Source organism: Acipenser ruthenus, chromosome 30, assembly GCF_902713425.1.
Source record: "Acipenser ruthenus chromosome 30, fAciRut3.2 maternal haplotype, whole genome shotgun sequence".
Taxonomy (NCBI): Eukaryota; Metazoa; Chordata; class Actinopteri; order Acipenseriformes; family Acipenseridae; genus Acipenser; species Acipenser ruthenus.
Window position 1 is genome coordinate 2,610,001 of NC_081218.1, and position 17,442 is coordinate 2,627,442.

The following is a 17,442-nucleotide window of genomic DNA, read 5'->3' on the forward strand; positions in this document are numbered from 1 at the left end:
ATACTGTAGCGACTGCAGGTGTGCCAGGGGTCAGCTCCAGTTACAGTTTTGCAATAAGTTACCAGCTCTGGCCTCTCCTCCCTCCCCACTCCAGGCAAGTTCAACCACGGCGTGCCGTCGAACCTGAAGAAACGCACGTGGGCCGACATCACGGCCCGGATCAACGGGGTGAGCCAGTGCCCCCGGGAGATCATCGAGGTCATCAAGAAGTGGTCGGACATGAAGTGCGACGTGAAGCGACGGCTGGCAGCGAGGTGCGCGGGGGGCGGAGAGGGGCCGGAGGAGCTGACCCCAGTGGAGGCCATCATCCACCAGATCCTGGAGCTCACCAGCACGCGGCAGCGCCACCCGCCCCAGCATCGAGCCTCCTCCCTGGGCAGAGGCCTCGGCGCCAGGGCTGGCATCAGGGACAAAGAGGGAGCGACGGCAAGCGCCGATTCGGTCAGTGTTCCCGCCAGCGCTGCTGCTGCTGCGGCTGAGAGTTTTGTCACAAGCCTGCCTGAGATGCCTCTGCTGTCACCTGCACAGAATCCAGCCCCAACTCCCATGTACTGCATTGCATCGCGTGAGTCTTAACTTTTTAAAAAGGGTGCTGACCAACGCTGTGGAGCTACAGCCCCTTTGTTTCTGCAGCTTTGCTTTGTTGTGCATGCGAAATCAAACCACTGCAACCTGAAAACCTTGCAAAAATTTGTCAGGGTAGATACATTAGTGATTGTCTGATTTAATTGATGGCTTTTTAAAAGGCCACACACGCAGATCATTTAAAATAGTCGGAGAAAAAGGAACACACAGCTACAAATGGTCATATGCGTGAGACTTTTTAGTTGTATAGCCTAATTAAAGCACAAAGCGGTCCCACATTTTCACACGAGTGCCTGCTGTTTCTGTATCACTGATTACTGATCAGCAATTCTCACACCCAGAGTTTTTCATGCTGGTGGGTAAATAAAACGGTATAAATGACAAATGTTTGTTCGAATACATTTGCACACCACTGTACTTAATTGTTTTTTTTAATTGTGTTTCCAGGGCAAGAATCCACAGCGTCCTCTTATGAGCTACAATATGAAATCCAGACTATCGAGGGTAATGCTTTTCTTAGATATATTTTTAATTGTATGTATGTATGTGTCACAGCTATATTTTTTAATTAACTTGGTGTGGAACGATCCTTAGCAAGATAACTATAAAACGCGGAACAGTGCTACATTTTTGTAATACATAAAACAAACTTTAGTTTAATGTACTTAGTTTATTTTAGTATTTCTATATCAGAATTGATTTCATATTGATCATAATACTAATAACGCTAATGATAATATTAATATACTAGAGGTTGTAATTTTTAAACATTCATAAAAATAAATCAAATCAGTCCAAGGACGGCAAGTTACCTTATTTCACAGCATCATCCAATCAAAACACACATAAAACCGGGAAGTATCCTGAACGCAAATCACACGCAGTGAAAACTGACGCCTGCCCTCGCCTTCTGCTTTCAGATGAGGATGTGGAGTCGATCGATTTGACAGGAGAGGAGATCGGAGTCGAGGAATCCAGACCTTCCCTGCCCTCGTCTTCCGCGCCCCCTGCTGAGGAGGGCACCCCTCTCCTGGGGGGCTCACACAGAAGGGGAGCCCCCGCCCCCCACCCCAGCCTGGCCCACCGGGGCGGTGTGAGCACACGCGAGGAGATCGTGCGCAACGCAGCCCAGAGCGTGCAGGAGCAGCGCACCTCCAACGAGCTCCTGCGGTCTGTGTCGCGCTCCATGGAGCTGCTCTCCGAGTCGCTGCAGCAGGCAGTGGAGACCCAGCAGGACTTCGTGCGCGACTCCCTGGCCCTGCAGAGGGAATCCCTGCAGGTGCTGAGGGACTTTGCCAGCGCGGCCCTCACGACCTTGCAGGAGAAGCTGAACGGACACCCCGCCCCACGGCGCTGACACACGCTGCCCGCCACGACCCACCAGCTGAACTGCACCCAGCCCTGGGGTTCAGAACTCCCCTCAATGATGTATATTAACACTGAAATGATCAGGAGCCAGGAGTTTGAGCAGGGTTAGAAACTCACACTAGCCCTGCTGCTGCTGCACCCAGTCCTGGGGTTCAGAGCTCCCTTCAATGAAGTCTATTATTATTAATATTGAAATGATCAGGAGCCAGGAGTTTGAGCAGGGTTAGAAACTCACACTAGCCCTGCTGCTGCTGCTGCTGCTGCACCCAGTCCTGGGGTTCAGAACTCCCCTCAATGAAGTCTAGTATTATTATTATTATTATTATTATTATTACTAATATTGAAATGATCAGGAGCTAGGAGTTTGAGCAGGGTTAGAAACTCACACTAGCCCTGCTGCTGCTGCTGCTGCTGCACCCAGTCCTGGGGTTCAGTTGGTTTAGGTATATTATTGAAATGATCAGGATCCAGGACTGGGCAACTGTGAAAACGTTGTTTCGGTACACCCCTGAGCACTGTGAACAAAGTGACTTTCTAATGCATTTTCTTCCCTCTTGTTCGCTCCACGGTCATGCTCGCTGACCCTCTTTTAAAGGAGTGCTGAGCGAGGCTTTCGGATGCATTTTCTTACAAGGGACGTGTTCTTAACCCTTGAGTATTACGAACATTAGCATCACTGGGCACCTCATTTAAAGAAGTGCTATCACTGATCTGCTGTAGTGAACTGACCCAGGAATCTTCACAGTCACAACGATTCCCCCTGCCCCCCCCCCTCCCCCTCCCCCTCCCCCTCCCCCTCCCCCCAGAACGCTAACCGCGGCTTTCAAATGCGTGTTCTTAACTGTCGCTAGCGCTACGTGCATTATCACTGCCCCCACCCCCCTTTTCAGGAGTGTTAACCAAAACTTTCACCTCAGTTTTGGACAGGATGGCATTTTACATTGCCTTAAATACATTGTTTGTAAACTTACTTTCTGCTGTTTCTAAAACTGTGACTTGAGTCTGATTTTTTTATTTGTTTGTTTATTTATTTAGCGGCATTCAGCAACTATATACTGTATATGTGTGTGTGTATGTGCGTATATATATATATATATATATATATATATATATATATATATATATATATATATATATATATATATATATATATATATATATAATTATGTGTGTACATTTAGTAATTTATTTGACATTATTTCTTAGATAGCAATAAAATTTTGCTGCATAAACTTTTTTGTGACATACTAAATTGAATTCTTCGATTCTGCTGTCTGTCTGTGTCTAGGACAGGCGTGTCAAACTCAGCTCCTGGACGGCCGCGGTGTCTTCTGTCTTCCATTCCACCCAAGCGCTCAGTTACTTAAATCGGACACATTTAACACTTCTCTCCAGGCCCCACAATGTTTTATAGGTCGTGTGCCTTGAATGAAGCGCATTTTTTAAATCCTCAACTGTAAAAGACCTTGAAAAAACATTAAAACATGTCCAGTTATACCAATGAGGTTGATTGAGAGCTAAAGTTGGAATGAAAACCAGGAGACCCCGCGGCCCCCCGAGGACTGGAGTTTGACACGCCTGGACGCCTGTGAATCTCCAAGGTCGGTGTTGAGGGGAGTTCATGAGCTGCTCTTGGGTTACAGTTTCCTGCTATAGAAATATGTAGCACAGGCTTTATAAAAGTAAGCGTCTTTATAAAAGTAAGAGCCAGCGCCATCTAGTTTTGGTTTCGCTGGCTATACACATCCACACAGCAGAGGATGCTGCACTTAAAGACAGTTTGGCTGATCTCGTTTACAGTACATTGCAGGCAACTGGGGCCGAACAGCAGATCCTGAACTCGGTCAAAGCACCCTAACGCAGACTGATCACAAAATCAAAAAAGACGCGATATCTGAGTAACTGCAAAAATCATCAACAGGTACATTAAAAAAAAAAAAAAAAAAAAGTCATTTGAAGCAACGGTTGCTGTTAAAACGCAGCACACACACAAACACGCATTACTGCGTTTGCCTGTTCAGCCTGGGAATTTTTACAAAGCGCGCCTGGCAAATGTTTTTTGTTCCAAGGCTGGTAGAGTGACTCTGCGGCTTTAAGAGACAGGTAGGTATCACCTGTAACTCAATCTGTGTTCTAAATAAATGATGGCTTTGTCAACAGCTCACTCAGCTTTGCTGGTCTTTTACGAAGACGGTGAAGATACTACACAGGTGAACCCTCTGTTATCAACAACATTGCTATTATTATTATTATTATTATTATTACTAGAATTGAAATCACTGTGTCTCCAGTCTGCACCCTCCTTCTGCACTGCGTTGACCCAGCCATGAACCCAGAGTAGTAAGTATTTGGTGGCTTTATTAAGAGGAACGTTCTGACAGCGTAGGAGAAGATGGAAGATAGTTATGGTTAGGCTAGCTGTACAAAGCTACTCCATCTTGGAAGGTAACAGAGTGAGTTCTGGTTGTAACAAACTTGATAACAAGATGATTAGCAGCAGTTGTAGTAATTATTATTTTTTAAATGTAAAAATCTAAAACCGAAATCTATACAATTTAAAGGATTAGGAAGAATTGAGTAATTAATTTATTGTGCAGCCCCGCTACTGTGTGTGTGTGTGTGTATATATTATATATATATATATATATATATATATATATATATATATATATATATATATATATATATATATATAATGTAAGAAATATTGCTTTTAAAAGTGTCCAGTTATATTGTTAGGTTTCCCTAATCGTTGGATGTTTTGCAAGAATCATTCAGTGGAACATTATAGAGGGGTTCCTGGATTGATCCATTGTTCTGCTGTCTACAGTGACTACTTGTTCAAGCTGCTGTTGATCGGAGACTCTGGGGTCGGCAAGTCGTGTCTGCTGCTCCGTTTTGCAGTGAGTTTATTTTATGTTTAAAAAAAAAACTCTCTTGCTCTGGGAATCGGACGTCAGTTCACTTTAGTTTCTGTTTTATTTTTGCTCCCCTCCCGCCTCTAGGATGACACGTACACAGACAGCTACATCAGCACCATCGGAGTGGATTTCAAAATAAGAACCATCGAACTGGAGGGGAAGACTGTGAAGCTTCAGATTGTAAGAGGAGTTCCTGGCTTGTCAAACGCTAAACTCAGGGATGGAAATAAGACTCCCATTGCACAGCAGTTTCACCCATTCCAGGTTTTACTACTACGAGTTTGATTAGCCACAGTGTATCGGTAACAAGCTCAGGTGTGTCCTATTAAACTCATGTTTAAACCAGGAATGGTTACTGGTGTTTCAAATCACAGGATGGAACCAGTTTACTTCAGATTGCTTGCTTCCCAGACAATGCAAGGTAGCTGCTATGCAGTGGGAGTCTTTTTTTTTTTTTTTTTTTGGCATCCCTGTTTTGGTGTCATTTTCCAGCTTTGGCCAAAAGTTTTGCATCACCTAGAATTTTAGGATTGAGACATCATTAAAAAAGAACTATGTAAACATTATTTAGATCTTTTATTTAACATCATGTAATCAAAGAAACTACACAATGATAACGGAAGCCATAATAGTAGTACAGTAGTATTTCATGTTAGATTTCCAAATGTCACATTTTTTAATTGATGTCAGGTATCTAGGAAACTACAAAGCAGTATGCAATTTAATAAGCTAACCTAACATTATTCTGCAGGTTTCCTTTGAAGCAAACTGTTCATTTTATAGAGCGATGCAAAACATTATTATTATTATTATTTGTTTATTTAGCAGACGCCTTTAGCCAAGGCGACTTACAGAGACTAAGGTGTGTGAACTATGCATCAGCTGCAGAGTCACTTACAACTACGTCTCACTCGAAAGACGGAGCACAAGGAGGTTAAGTGACTTGCTCAGGGTCACACAATGAAGCAGTGGCTGAGGTGGGATTTGACTCGGGGGACCTCCTGGTTACAAGCCCCTTTTCTTTAACCACTGGACCACACAGCCTCCTATTGGCCAGAGATGTACCTGCAGAAAACGTTTTTGTTTTTCTAAAACCTCCTAACAGTGGGACACGGCTGGACAGGAACGGTTCCGGACTATCACATCCAGTTACTACAGAGGAGCTCACGGGATAATCATCGTCTACGATGTGACAGATCAGGTACCTGCAACAAGGGATGGAAGTAAGACTCCTCTTGCACAGCAGTGTCACCCAGTCCAGGTTTTACTACCAGCTTGATCAGCCCCAGTGTGTCTAGGCAACAAGCTCAGGTGTGTCTTATTAAATAGTAAAACCAGGAATGGATCAAACCGCAATGCAACAGGAGTCTTTATTTCCATCCCTGCTGAACCCATTTACAGCATTGGGAATTGCTAGAACCAAAGCTTCTGTTTTTACTTCTCCAGTCCACATCAACAAATAGATAAGCCTAAATTATGATATTCCTTGATATCTGTAGACTGCTGATGTGAACCACGCACGTTTATATTGTGCCGTTTGCGCTTTTGCAATTGTTTTCCAGGACTCCCTCGGTCTCAGCGGGTAAATCTCCTAGTTTAAATAAATACAAATGTAAAGCACGGTTTAACGAGCCGCTTTCTCCGCTGTCCTGCCCGCAGGAGTCCTTTGATAACGTGAAGCACTGGCTGGAAGAAATCGGCCGCTACGCCAGCGAAAACGTCAGCAGACTGCTGGTCGGAAACAAATGCGACCTGACCTCCAGAAAGGTGGTGGACTCTACGACCGGAAAGGTAACGCAGGGTTATTTTCAAAGCGTTTAGACCCGCCTTTTAACTGTTCTTCCCTCGTTATTATTATTATTATTATTATTATTATTATTATTATTATTATTATTATTATTTAGTCATTTACCAGACGCTTTTATCCAAAGTGACTTACAGAGACTAGGGGGGTGAACTCTGCTTCATCATCAACTGCTGCTGCAGAGTCACTTGCGACAGGACCTCGTTTGTTTCACGTCTCCCCCGATATTAAATGACTTGCTCAGGGTCACACGCAGTGAGGAACCTCCTGGTGTCAACCTCTCCTCTTCTCCGTTTCCAGGAGTACGCCTTGTCCCTTCAGATCCCCTTTCTCGAAACCAGCGCCAAGAACGCCACCAACGTGGAGCGGGCGTTCGTCACCATGGCGACGGAGATCAAGAAGCGGGTGGGCACCGACGCCGTTCAGAGCGAGGCGGGAAAAAGCACCGCGCAGATCCACAGCTCCCCCTTGTGGTCTGGAGGGGGAAAGCAGGGAGGGGAGGAGGACAGCAGCTGTTGCTAGATGCTTGGGAGCTGGGGAGCGCTCAGTGCAGTATGTGTGTATATATATATATATATATATATATATATAGTAATGTGCACATTTATTAGAACACCTCATTGTTTCTGTAGTTTGGATTTGTTGTGCTGATGAAATCAAACCACTGCAACTATAAATCTTGCAAAATGGTCAGGATAAATTAGTGATGGTCTGATTTAATTGATGGCTTTTTAAAAGGCCACACATGCAGATCATTTAAAATAGTCAAGAGAAAAGGAACACACAGCCACAAATGGTCATATGCATCAGACTTTTTAGTTGTATAGCCTAATTAAAGCACAAAGCGGTCTAGCATTTTCACACGAGTGCCTGCTGTTTGTATATCACTGATTACTGACTGAAATTTGAAGCTGTCACATCCAGAGGTTTTCATGCAGGTAGGCATATAACGGATATAAGTCTTTAGGAGTTGTAGTAAATGTGCACACTAGTGTATCTATGTATGCATGTTCATCTACAGTGTATGTGTGTCTGCTGCAATATTGTTAAATACCAAGCAGCTTTTAATGACTTTTTTTTTTGTATTCACTTTTCATGATGTTTCTAATCATTCAGTATTATTTGAGTCATTGCAAACGTTAACTTTCTAGTCTAGAAACTGTAGATGATTTCGTCCCAGATTGCACTCTTCGGATGAGTCGGCTGTCCCATTTTAAAACATTTCTAATTCAGCAAGTGATTTATCCCCCCCCATCCCCCTATCCCCCATCCCCCTTAACTGATAACTGACTTTCAGTTACAAAAACAAACAATTGACATCAGTGTGTTCTTTGACTACTGTGACAAATCTGCCATTGACTTGTGTTGTCTTTGATAAAAAGTTTCCCAATCAAAAGTGAATCAATTGAAAAAGTTCAAAAGATGCAGAATGTTTTTTTTTGTCGACCGCTCAAGAGGTAAGACAGACTCACGTTAAACGCTTTACTGAATTTGCTTTTCAATTATTACTACTACAGTGTGCTCAGAAAAAATAAAGTTGCACACTTTAACAAACAAGCCTTCTTATAGAAACACAGAAACATTGACATACTGCGTCTGTGAAATAAACTCTGTAAACTTGTCTCTTATTAACTTGAGTTACAATAAAATAAATGCTTGGAACTAAGCTTGGGGGCTGCTGGCCTTATTCAGGGAATGGAAAGAAGACTCCCATTGCATAGCAGTTTGATCCATTCCTGGATTAAACATGAGTTCAATCAGACGCACCTGAGCTTGTTAGCTAGACACACTGGGGCTGATCAAGCTGGTAGTAAAACCTGGAATGGGTGACACTGCTGTGCAATGGGAGTCATTTCCATCCATTACTGTTCTTTGAAAGAAATGAATATAAGCACAGGGTTGCGATTTGAAACAATGAAAAGAAACACATTAAATGCATTTTTTTTTTAAATAACACATTTAACTGAAGACAAACAGCTGCATAGACTTGGTGTAGCTTCTTTTTCTTATGAAACCAAAAAACAACACAACTAACTGACAATTACTGAACTAAACTGTTCATGCAATACGCGGTGATTTTCAGACGCTTACATGAACTCGGATTCTGAATTACTCTTTTTCGTGTGAAGCAGACAGTCAGTTAATAATCTCATTGATTGCAATCGACTTTGTTTTCACTGGTAATAACTGACAGTAAAGATTAGAAGATTATAAACTAGGGGCACTCCTGCAAACTGACAAAATAAAATATTTTTGGGGGGTTTTCCTAAATGAATGTTCAATTCAGAGATAAATGAAACTAAACTTTAAAAAATAAATAAATAAATAAAAATCTAATTTAATTCCCCAAGTCTGCACCCAGTTCTAGAAATCACCAGCCGCAACATGTAATCACACGATCTGCTTAACATAATGCAGGGGTGGAAATGAGACTCCCATTGCACAGCGGTGTCACCCATTCCAGGTTTTACTACCAGCTTGATCAGCCCCAGTGAGTCTAGCTAACAAGCTCTTATCTTATTAAACTCATAGTAAAAAAATCAGGAATGGATCAAAATGCTATGCAGTAGGAGTCTTATTTCCATCCCTGTTACATGAGCACCCTAGCTTCTCTGTGAAGCCCTGAGTGAGCCCGGGAGCTGGGGAAAGGGCGGTTTAGACGCTGAAGTTGTCCACAATTTGCTTTGAGTTCCAGGGTCCGGCGTTGTTAGAGATGAACTCGTGGCTGACCTGCTGCTTTGCCTGCTGGTAGAGATCAGCTTTTATCTGAAACAACAAAACGGGCAGATCAGTAAAAACTGTGGGCAACCTGTGCCTGCGAGACACATGAATACTGCAACGTTTCACATCAAGCAAGTGCAATGATCATGCGCTTGACTGTCTGACGGATTTGGCAGAGACCGCTGCACTGGAGCCACCAGCAGGGATGGAAGCAAGACTCCCATTGCACAGCAGTTTGAACCTCAACGGGCTTCACTCGGAGTTTAATAAGACACACTTGAGCCTGTTACCTATACGCACTGGGGCCGATCAAGCTCCTAGTAGTAAGAATGGGTGAAACTGCTATGCAATGGAAGTCTGCAGAGCCTGCAGAGAGCCAGGACTCGCAATGTAAAAAAAATGCATGAATTACAGTAACGCAGCGCTGCAATCCTTTCCGCTAATCACATTCATTTAAAAATAAAGGCGATCTGTGCGTTTACCTTGGCATCTCGGTAAGAAGGGAGATCCAGCAGCTCTTGGCGTCCTGCCTCTTTGGCGACCGCCCGAAAGGCGCTATAAAGACCCGCCTTGCACAGTCTGCTGCACAGAGAGGGCCCGCTTTTAAATGGAGACCTGTTCAGGGGTGGGGGTGGAGAAATACAGTCAGGAAAACTGAACCTTCAGCACAATGTTAGCTTTTGCTTTTTATAACGGCGTTACTTGGGGCCACTAGAGTCTGCAGCGTCTCCTTGGTGAATTTCGCCTTCATCGGTCTTAAAAGTGTGTAAATGGAAGACACAGACAAAGAAAGTCAAAACGACTGTCATTAGATTGACTAAGCTGAGCACTTTTAAATATCTGTAAGCGTGGAAGCCGTGCTTACAAGAAAGCTGTTGAGAAAAAAAAGTATATATATATATATATATATATATATATATATAAGGATTTAAAATGCAATGCACACTAGAATATTAAAAATAAACAACATTAAAGTAATAGTGAAGGTGCACAAAGTACAACATAAATACAAAAGTATTTAGAAACTTTCATCAGCTAACTCGCTGGACTCCGGCATTTTAGCTGACGAAGGTCCAAAAACATCCTAAATACTTTGGTATTTATGTTGTACTTTCTGCACGATTACAGTACTTAAAAAAAAAAAAAAAAAAAAAAGAAAATTAATCAAGTTTCTTTATTATATATCTATAATTATAGGCTTCATAAAAGGAGTGTTTAAGTTTTAAAAATTGTGATTGTGAAAGCTCAAACTCCACTCACTCCTGGACCACGCGCCCGGTGGCAGAGTCCACCACCTCCAGCCCAGAGTCCCCCCGGCACCAGTTGAGGCTCAGCCCCTCGCAGTCCGGCTCGCTCTTGAGGGGCCCCACAGCCGCCCCTGGGAAGAAGTAGATGACCTTCTTCGCGTAGGGAGGGGGCAGCCTCTCGGACAGCGCCTCCCCCAGCCGCTGGTTAATCACCCTGGAGACAGTCTTCGTGTTGTGCTCGGAGTCCCCTGTGGAAACAGAAGAGCGATCCAACACCACCACATGACAAAACGGAGGCGTGGTATTACTTGTACTTGGAAATGCTTTCTCAGCAGTTATGTAATAATGAGATTTGCAAACGTGTTGCTTTCATATTATTATTATTATTATTATTATTTATTTCTTAGCAGACGTCCTTATCCAGGGCGACTTACAATTGTTACAAGATATCACATTATTTTTTTACACATTATTTTTACATACAATTATCCATTTATACAGTTGGGTTTTTACTGGAGCAATCTAGGTAAAGTACCTTGCTCAAGGGTACAGCAGCAGTGTCCCCCACCTGGGATTGAACCCACGACCCTCCGGTCAAGAGTCCAGAGCCCTAACAAGAACAGTTGCTCTTCCCACCCACCTGTACAATCAAGCGCCAATCAAAGCCATTGTTTTTAAAAGCCAATTTGAATCGAATTAGCCAGCGCCCCACATGAGAGATTTTTTGCAACAGGTAACAGTTCAGAGCATTATTGAAAGCACACTTCCTGGGGTTTTTTTTTCTTCTCTTATTTGCATGCAATTAGGGTCTTATTTCCATCCCTCCTGTTGTTACTGCTATTGTTGTAGCCTCGATCTTACCCAGTACGACGCTGGTGATGTGCAGCGGCTCCATGAAGAGGCTCAGCAGCGCCCCCTGCACCCCCAGCACGGCCCAGCGGCTCAGCTTGTCGGTGCCGGACATGCAGCAGACCCGTGCCCCCCAAACGCTGGGCTGCACAGAGGCAGCGGAGACCAGAGAGCCGCGGACGTGGCACTGGAGCGTCAGAGAGGAGCTGGGACTGCGAGGAGTGCTGTTCCTGTGAGAGGGGAAGAGGAGAGATGGAGGGATTGGTAGGACAGGCTACACTTCCTGTGAGAGGAGAGATGGAGGGATTGGTATAAATACATACAGCTACGGCCATAAAGTTTTGCATCACCTTATAGAATTAACTCGCTGTGCTTCATAAAGTCGAATGAAACCTGCTGAATCATGTTACATTAACATGTCATACCGCTTTGTAGTTTTCCCATATACATGAAATCTAACACGAAATGCTTTACTACTATGATGGCTTCCGACTTTTGCAATATCATTTTTGTGGTTTCTTGACATGATGTTAAATAAAATATCTAAATTATGTTTAGATATTTTAAAATTCTAGGTGATGCAAAACTTTTGGCCATAGCTCTACATGCATAAATAAATACAAAACCACTATCGCACGAAAAAATAGACAAACTACCGACACCTTGACAGACATATATTTGGGGCTTTTCTAATGAACATAGTAAAAATTAGCACAATTGCCACGACTGCAGTCCTCGCCACTACTATCACACTTTCTTTGGCCAAAGCCATGCCTGGTATTAGCATGGTAAATAACAGCTAATGTGGTGACCCACGTGAGACTGCACTGTGCTGCTCCCCTGGGGATCCTGTTGGTGTAGAGGTGCAGGTAGACCCCGGGCTTGAGGCGGAGCAGCGGGCTGTCAGGGGACCTCTGGAATATAGACCGGTCCTCATACTCTGGGACGCCGCTGAAGAACAGGAGCAGCTGCTTCAACAGGAACCTGCAGAGTCCGAGAGAGGAGGTCAGAGAGACAGGAGCACAACCCAGTCACGAGAGGAGGACAGAGAGACAGGACCACAACCCAGTCACGAGAGAGGAGGACAGAGAGACAGGAGCACAACCCAGTCACGAGAGAGGAGGACAGAGAGACAGGAGCACAACCCAGTCACGAGAGAGGAGGACAGAGAGACAGGAGCACAACCAAGTCACGAGAGAGGAGGACAGAGAGACAGGACCACAACCCAGTCACGAGAGAGGAGGACAGAGAGACAGGAGCACAACCCAGTCACGAGAGGAGGACAGAGAGACAGGACCACAACCCAGTCACGAGAGAGGAGGACAGAGAGACAGGAGCACAACCCAGTCACAAGAGGACAGAGAGACAGGAGCACAACACAGTCACGAGAGAGGAGGACAGAGAGACAGGAGCACAACCCAATCAGCCAGGCTGCAGCTCGAGGGGGCCTCAGTTGAAAGGTCCTGGTTTAATGCAAATTAATAAGTGTAGGTGTCTATTATTATTGGGTCAACTTGTGCAGTCCTGGCTGCTCTAACTGTGTGTTTTACCAGACCTCTCTGCTTCCCTGTGCTTTACCATGCTTTCACGGTGCTTCATTACCCCTTGCTGTGCTTGGGGGGGGTAATCCTTTGTAAGGGTTAGTTCATGTTTAGGAATTGTGGCAGGGCGGAAGCCCTACACATGGGGAAATATGTAGTTTTATTGTATATTTTTGCATTATTTGTTGTAAATTGATTTCATTAATTGTTTAACTGATGTTGCGCTCCACCGTGGACGATTACCTGTCTGCGTGGAGCAGCAGCTGAAAGCAATGAGCTGTTCCAGCAGGCAGGTGGGCGTGTCTCGGCGGAGCGTTAGTATAAAAACATAGAGATCACTGTGATCGGGGCTGCTGCAAGGCCTGCCGTTTTCACGGCACCTTTGATTTATAGTTTGTGGGAGTGTGTTTTATTTTGCACTTTTTGTACAGAATGTTGTACTAGTCCTCTGTGCGTTACCATCGCTGGTAACGTCACATGACCACATTTATTTTACTTTCGTTTTCTGTTTCTTTGTTTGTGAAATAAAACCTGCGCGCCTGTGCCGGCGTTTTCAACACCACCACCTCTGTCTCTCTGTATGCTTGAACAGCGGCTACCCACACGCGTGACACGAGGAAGACCCTGTCACAGGAATGTAAATGTAATGGAAGCACACCTCTTGAGTGCTCGTCGGGCGATGGTGGTGGAGTGACAGTCGTGGATGTGGCTCCCAGTGAAGCAGAGCCAGTCCGTGTTGCAGGTCTCTCCCGAGCCCAGAGACACGCACTCGAAACGCTCACAACGCTGCCCCTTGGGGTCATCAAACTCTGGGGAGGACAGACAGGCAGGCAGAGGGAGGGAGGGAGGGAGGGAGGAAGACACAAGAAAAGTTCAGCCTCTATCAAGGTGCTGTCTCATCTAAGAACAACATTTGCCCCTACTAAGGGAATCCAGTTTATAGACGGAATAGAATTGTATTTATGTATTCCTCCGTGCTTTAACCAGGAACAAAAACCCATGAAGACCGAGGCCTCATTTACAAGAGTGTCCTGGAAAGCCAGTAATTACACATCGTTGAAAAAACAACATCACTCTAAAAGACAATACCATCGTACATTCAATCTGGGATCACTTACACTTCCACAGATCTTGGTACCTACTCACTAAAACAAATGCTAACCTTAACCATGATTCTATGTTTATACCCGACACATTTGAGTTACTTATCTGATGCACTGCTGTGTTTGTTTTAATGTGCCTTATTTTTTTTTTCCTACAATAATTACAAATGTTATTGTCTTTTGGTTCAAGCACAAATAATGATTTCCAATCTGATGTATTTCCTGTACAATTGAAGCTGTTATATTGCAGCATCAATAAGGTCTTCGATATGTTATAATGGGATGTGATAGTCGCAGTAAAACTAGTAATAATATCAGTATATTATTCTTGTCTTTGTAACTGGTAAGTTGCCCATTTGTTGCTAAATGGTTCCCTGGGACAGTATATAATGTCCCTTGTTCGTCTATATATTCTGTAGCTTGGTTTCAAATGTGCTTATATACAGGGGACTTATATATATATATATATATATATATATATAAATATATATATTTATAGTTATATCATTTTTTTCAGATTAATGTTAGCAATCATTGATTCCACCCTATAGTGTAACATTATTTAGCAGGTTTCATTTCGACTTTATGAAGCAAAACAAGTTAATTCTATGGGGCGATGGGTTATGAAAGAAGGGGCAGCAGTGTGGAGTAGTGGTTAGGGCTCTGGACTCTTGACCGGAGGGTCGTGGGTTCAATCCCAGGTGGGGGACACTGCTGCTGTACCCTTGAGCAAGGTACTTTACCTAGATTGCTCCAGTAAAAAAACCAACTGTATAAATGGGTAATTGTATGTAAAAATAATGTGATATCTTGTAACAATTGTAAGTCGCCCTGGATAAGGGCGTCTGCTAAGAAATAAATAATAATAATATATGCATAGTTGCTGTGTTTTTGTTTTCATACTATTTCCAATATTAGATTTTACTACTTCAGCTGGTAGGATATTATTACGATTAAGCAAGTTCCAAAGTGACAGACCCTAAAGAACCCTTGTATTGTAGTTTTTAATTGAGTTCTTGGATTAACCAAGAGGCCATCATTTGCCAAACTCAAAGCACGAGCCCGGTTTAGAGGGCATAACCATGACAAGCTATGCCGTTGTGCTTTTGGTCTTGAATCACGTTACAAACGATGCATCACGTAAAGAAAGCAAGGCGACGGATCGCTACCCCTCTGCTCACCTCGCTCGAGTATGAAAGAGGACAGACAGCTCTTGCAGCTGTGGTAGGCTGGAAATTCCTGCAGCAGGCGATCAAACTGCTCGCTGCAGACGAAGACACAGCGATGCTCATGGAGATCTGAAAGGGAATTAAAAACAAGAGGGTGGGCTTTACTGTCGCCACTGCCGTAGAGCAGCGTAACAAACAAACTGTGAACCAAAAACCTGAGGCTCGGGGGACACCATTAGAAGGATGGCTGGATGAAGGGGCTTCAAAATCCATTACCTCTGGCTAGCTTTGTTAACATTGTAACTGCAGCCCATTTTATTTTTCTGGTAACAATCTGCTATGCTTTTACTGGGGTAAACTTTTATAAGGGAAGTCAGAATGGAATAAAGAAATACAGGAATGGAAATAAGACATTGTACAGCAGTTTGATCCGTTCCTGGTTTAATTATTATTATTATTATTATTATTATTTATTTATTTATTAACAGACACCCTTATCCAGGGCAACTTACAATTGTTACACGATATCACATTATTTTTACATACAATTCCACATTTATACAGTTGGGTTTTTACTGGAGCAATCTAGGTAAAGTACCTTGCTCAAGGGTACAGCAGCAGAGTCCCCCACCTGGGATTGAACCCCCGACCCTCCGGTCAAGAGTCCAGAGCCCTAACCACTACTCCACACTGCTGCCCTAATTAGACGCCCACTGAGCTTTAATTAACTAATTTTGCTTCATCAAGTCGAATGAAACCTGCTGAATAATGTTACATTATCATATATAACGTCATAACGTCATTTAATTATCTCTATATCCTAAAATTCTAGGTGACTCTAAACTTTTGGCCATAGCTGTACACACTGGCTAATCAAGCTTGTAGTAAAAACTGGAATGGGTGAATCTGCTATGCAATTGGGGTCTTACTTCTGTCCCTGTTTCCTGTACAAAGCTATAAATTGAATATCTGCATTTTCCAAACCGAAGTATTGAAATACTGTAACAAGGAAAGAACGACAAGAACATAAGGAAAAGTGGAGGTGGGTGTGGTGCAGCAGCAATATCTGTAATATAATTATACAACAAATATAGATTTGAAAACCTTCCGGGCCCAGACTCTTCTCCAGCCCCACGCTAGTCACAGACTCGAGTTTGTCTTGGGGTGTTTCGGAGGGGGGTTCGAGGGGAGCTGGGACTCGGGGACTCTCCCCTGGGGCAGCCCTGGTGCACATCTCCCGGCCACGGCCACACCGGACCCAGCGCGTCAGAGAAGCAGCGAGCTGGGGCAGCAGCCTGCTCACCGCGGTGGCCTCGTGTTCCGCATTCATCGCACTAAAACAAAGGCAAAATAGTGGTATTTTACTTTTTTTATGAATGGCAATATTGTATTGTTTCTAGAATGTAATGTTTATACTGAAAGTAAATTAGTCTCCACAATATATTTACATAAACTTACTCCCACGGTTTGCGCTTTCTTTCCACCGTCGATAACACCGCACGTGTCTTCCCGACAAGGCTTGATTCTCATTCCGTGATTGACAGCCGTGGAGGCCGAATCAGAAGAAAGCAAGGGACAAACTTTGTCCCAGTTTGACCAATCGGGGCTAAGTAAGGGAGGGGCCATTATCGAGTCTTATGATGTCGTGAAAAGAGAGGGAGGTGTTTATAAACAAGTTTTTTTTTTTTTTTTTTTTTAATATTCTGGTGTTTTCGATGCGTTTTAAACAATTTCCTGAATTTTAACGACGGGAATTTGGTTATGTTGCACGTTTAAGGACCGTGCATTGTGTAGGCTACTGTTTTTGTCTGCGTGACGTGATACCGTGTTGGTTTACAAAATAGAAAAAAAATATCAGGTTTCTCTCCTCTGGACTAAAGAAAAGCATTTGACAGTCCAGTTTATATTGCACACAACTATATTTTAAAATGTAAGGGACGCTGTTTGATCAAGGCATTTTATTTCTTGAAATAAATTATATATATATTTATTTGTCAGACGCCTATATATATATATATATATATATATATATATATATATTAGCTCAAAGAGCCAGCTGCCCTATATATATATGTGTGTGTGTGTGATTGTATATTGCCATAAATATATACATTAAAAACATGTATTATTATAA

The 17,442-nt window shown here is 43.3% G+C and overlaps 3 protein-coding genes across 4 annotated transcripts in view; 2 read left to right on the top strand and 1 right to left on the bottom strand.

The window, feature by feature from the left end:
• Positions 1–3,029, top strand: part of LOC117394589 (nuclear apoptosis-inducing factor 1-like) — a 5,416-nt gene extending 2,387 nt beyond the window's left edge. For both annotated transcript variants that reach the window (XM_033992906.3, XM_033992910.3), the window contains 3 exons: positions 95–565; positions 1,033–1,089; positions 1,506–3,029. In XM_033992906.3, coding sequence (XP_033848797.1) covers positions 95–565; positions 1,033–1,089; positions 1,506–1,942 — 965 coding nt within the window. In that variant the 3' untranslated portion in view covers positions 1,943–3,029. The remainder of the gene's footprint in view (positions 1–94; positions 566–1,032; positions 1,090–1,505) is intronic.
• A 106-nt stretch (positions 3,030–3,135) lies between these two features.
• Positions 3,136–8,131, top strand: LOC117394685 (ras-related protein ORAB-1-like). The gene is made up of 6 exons (XM_059004890.1): positions 3,136–4,293; positions 4,784–4,856; positions 4,959–5,054; positions 5,980–6,075; positions 6,534–6,665; positions 6,979–8,131. The coding sequence occupies exons 1-6, from the start codon at positions 4,280–4,282 to the stop codon at positions 7,198–7,200; spliced, it is 633 nt and encodes a 210-aa protein (XP_058860873.1). The 5' UTR covers positions 3,136–4,279; the 3' UTR covers positions 7,201–8,131.
• A 15-nt stretch (positions 8,132–8,146) lies between these two features.
• Positions 8,147–16,894, bottom strand: adad2 (adenosine deaminase domain containing 2). The gene is made up of 9 exons (XM_059004889.1): positions 16,767–16,894; positions 16,413–16,642; positions 15,321–15,437; positions 13,695–13,845; positions 12,312–12,479; positions 11,508–11,725; positions 10,660–10,894; positions 9,882–10,014; positions 8,147–9,444 (listed from the first exon to the last, which is right to left on the bottom strand). Exons 2-9 carry the CDS (start codon positions 16,636–16,638, stop codon positions 9,334–9,336), a joined length of 1,359 nt encoding a protein of 452 aa, XP_058860872.1. The 5' UTR covers positions 16,639–16,642; positions 16,767–16,894; the 3' UTR covers positions 8,147–9,333.
• Between the last annotated feature and the right edge of the window lie 548 nt (positions 16,895–17,442).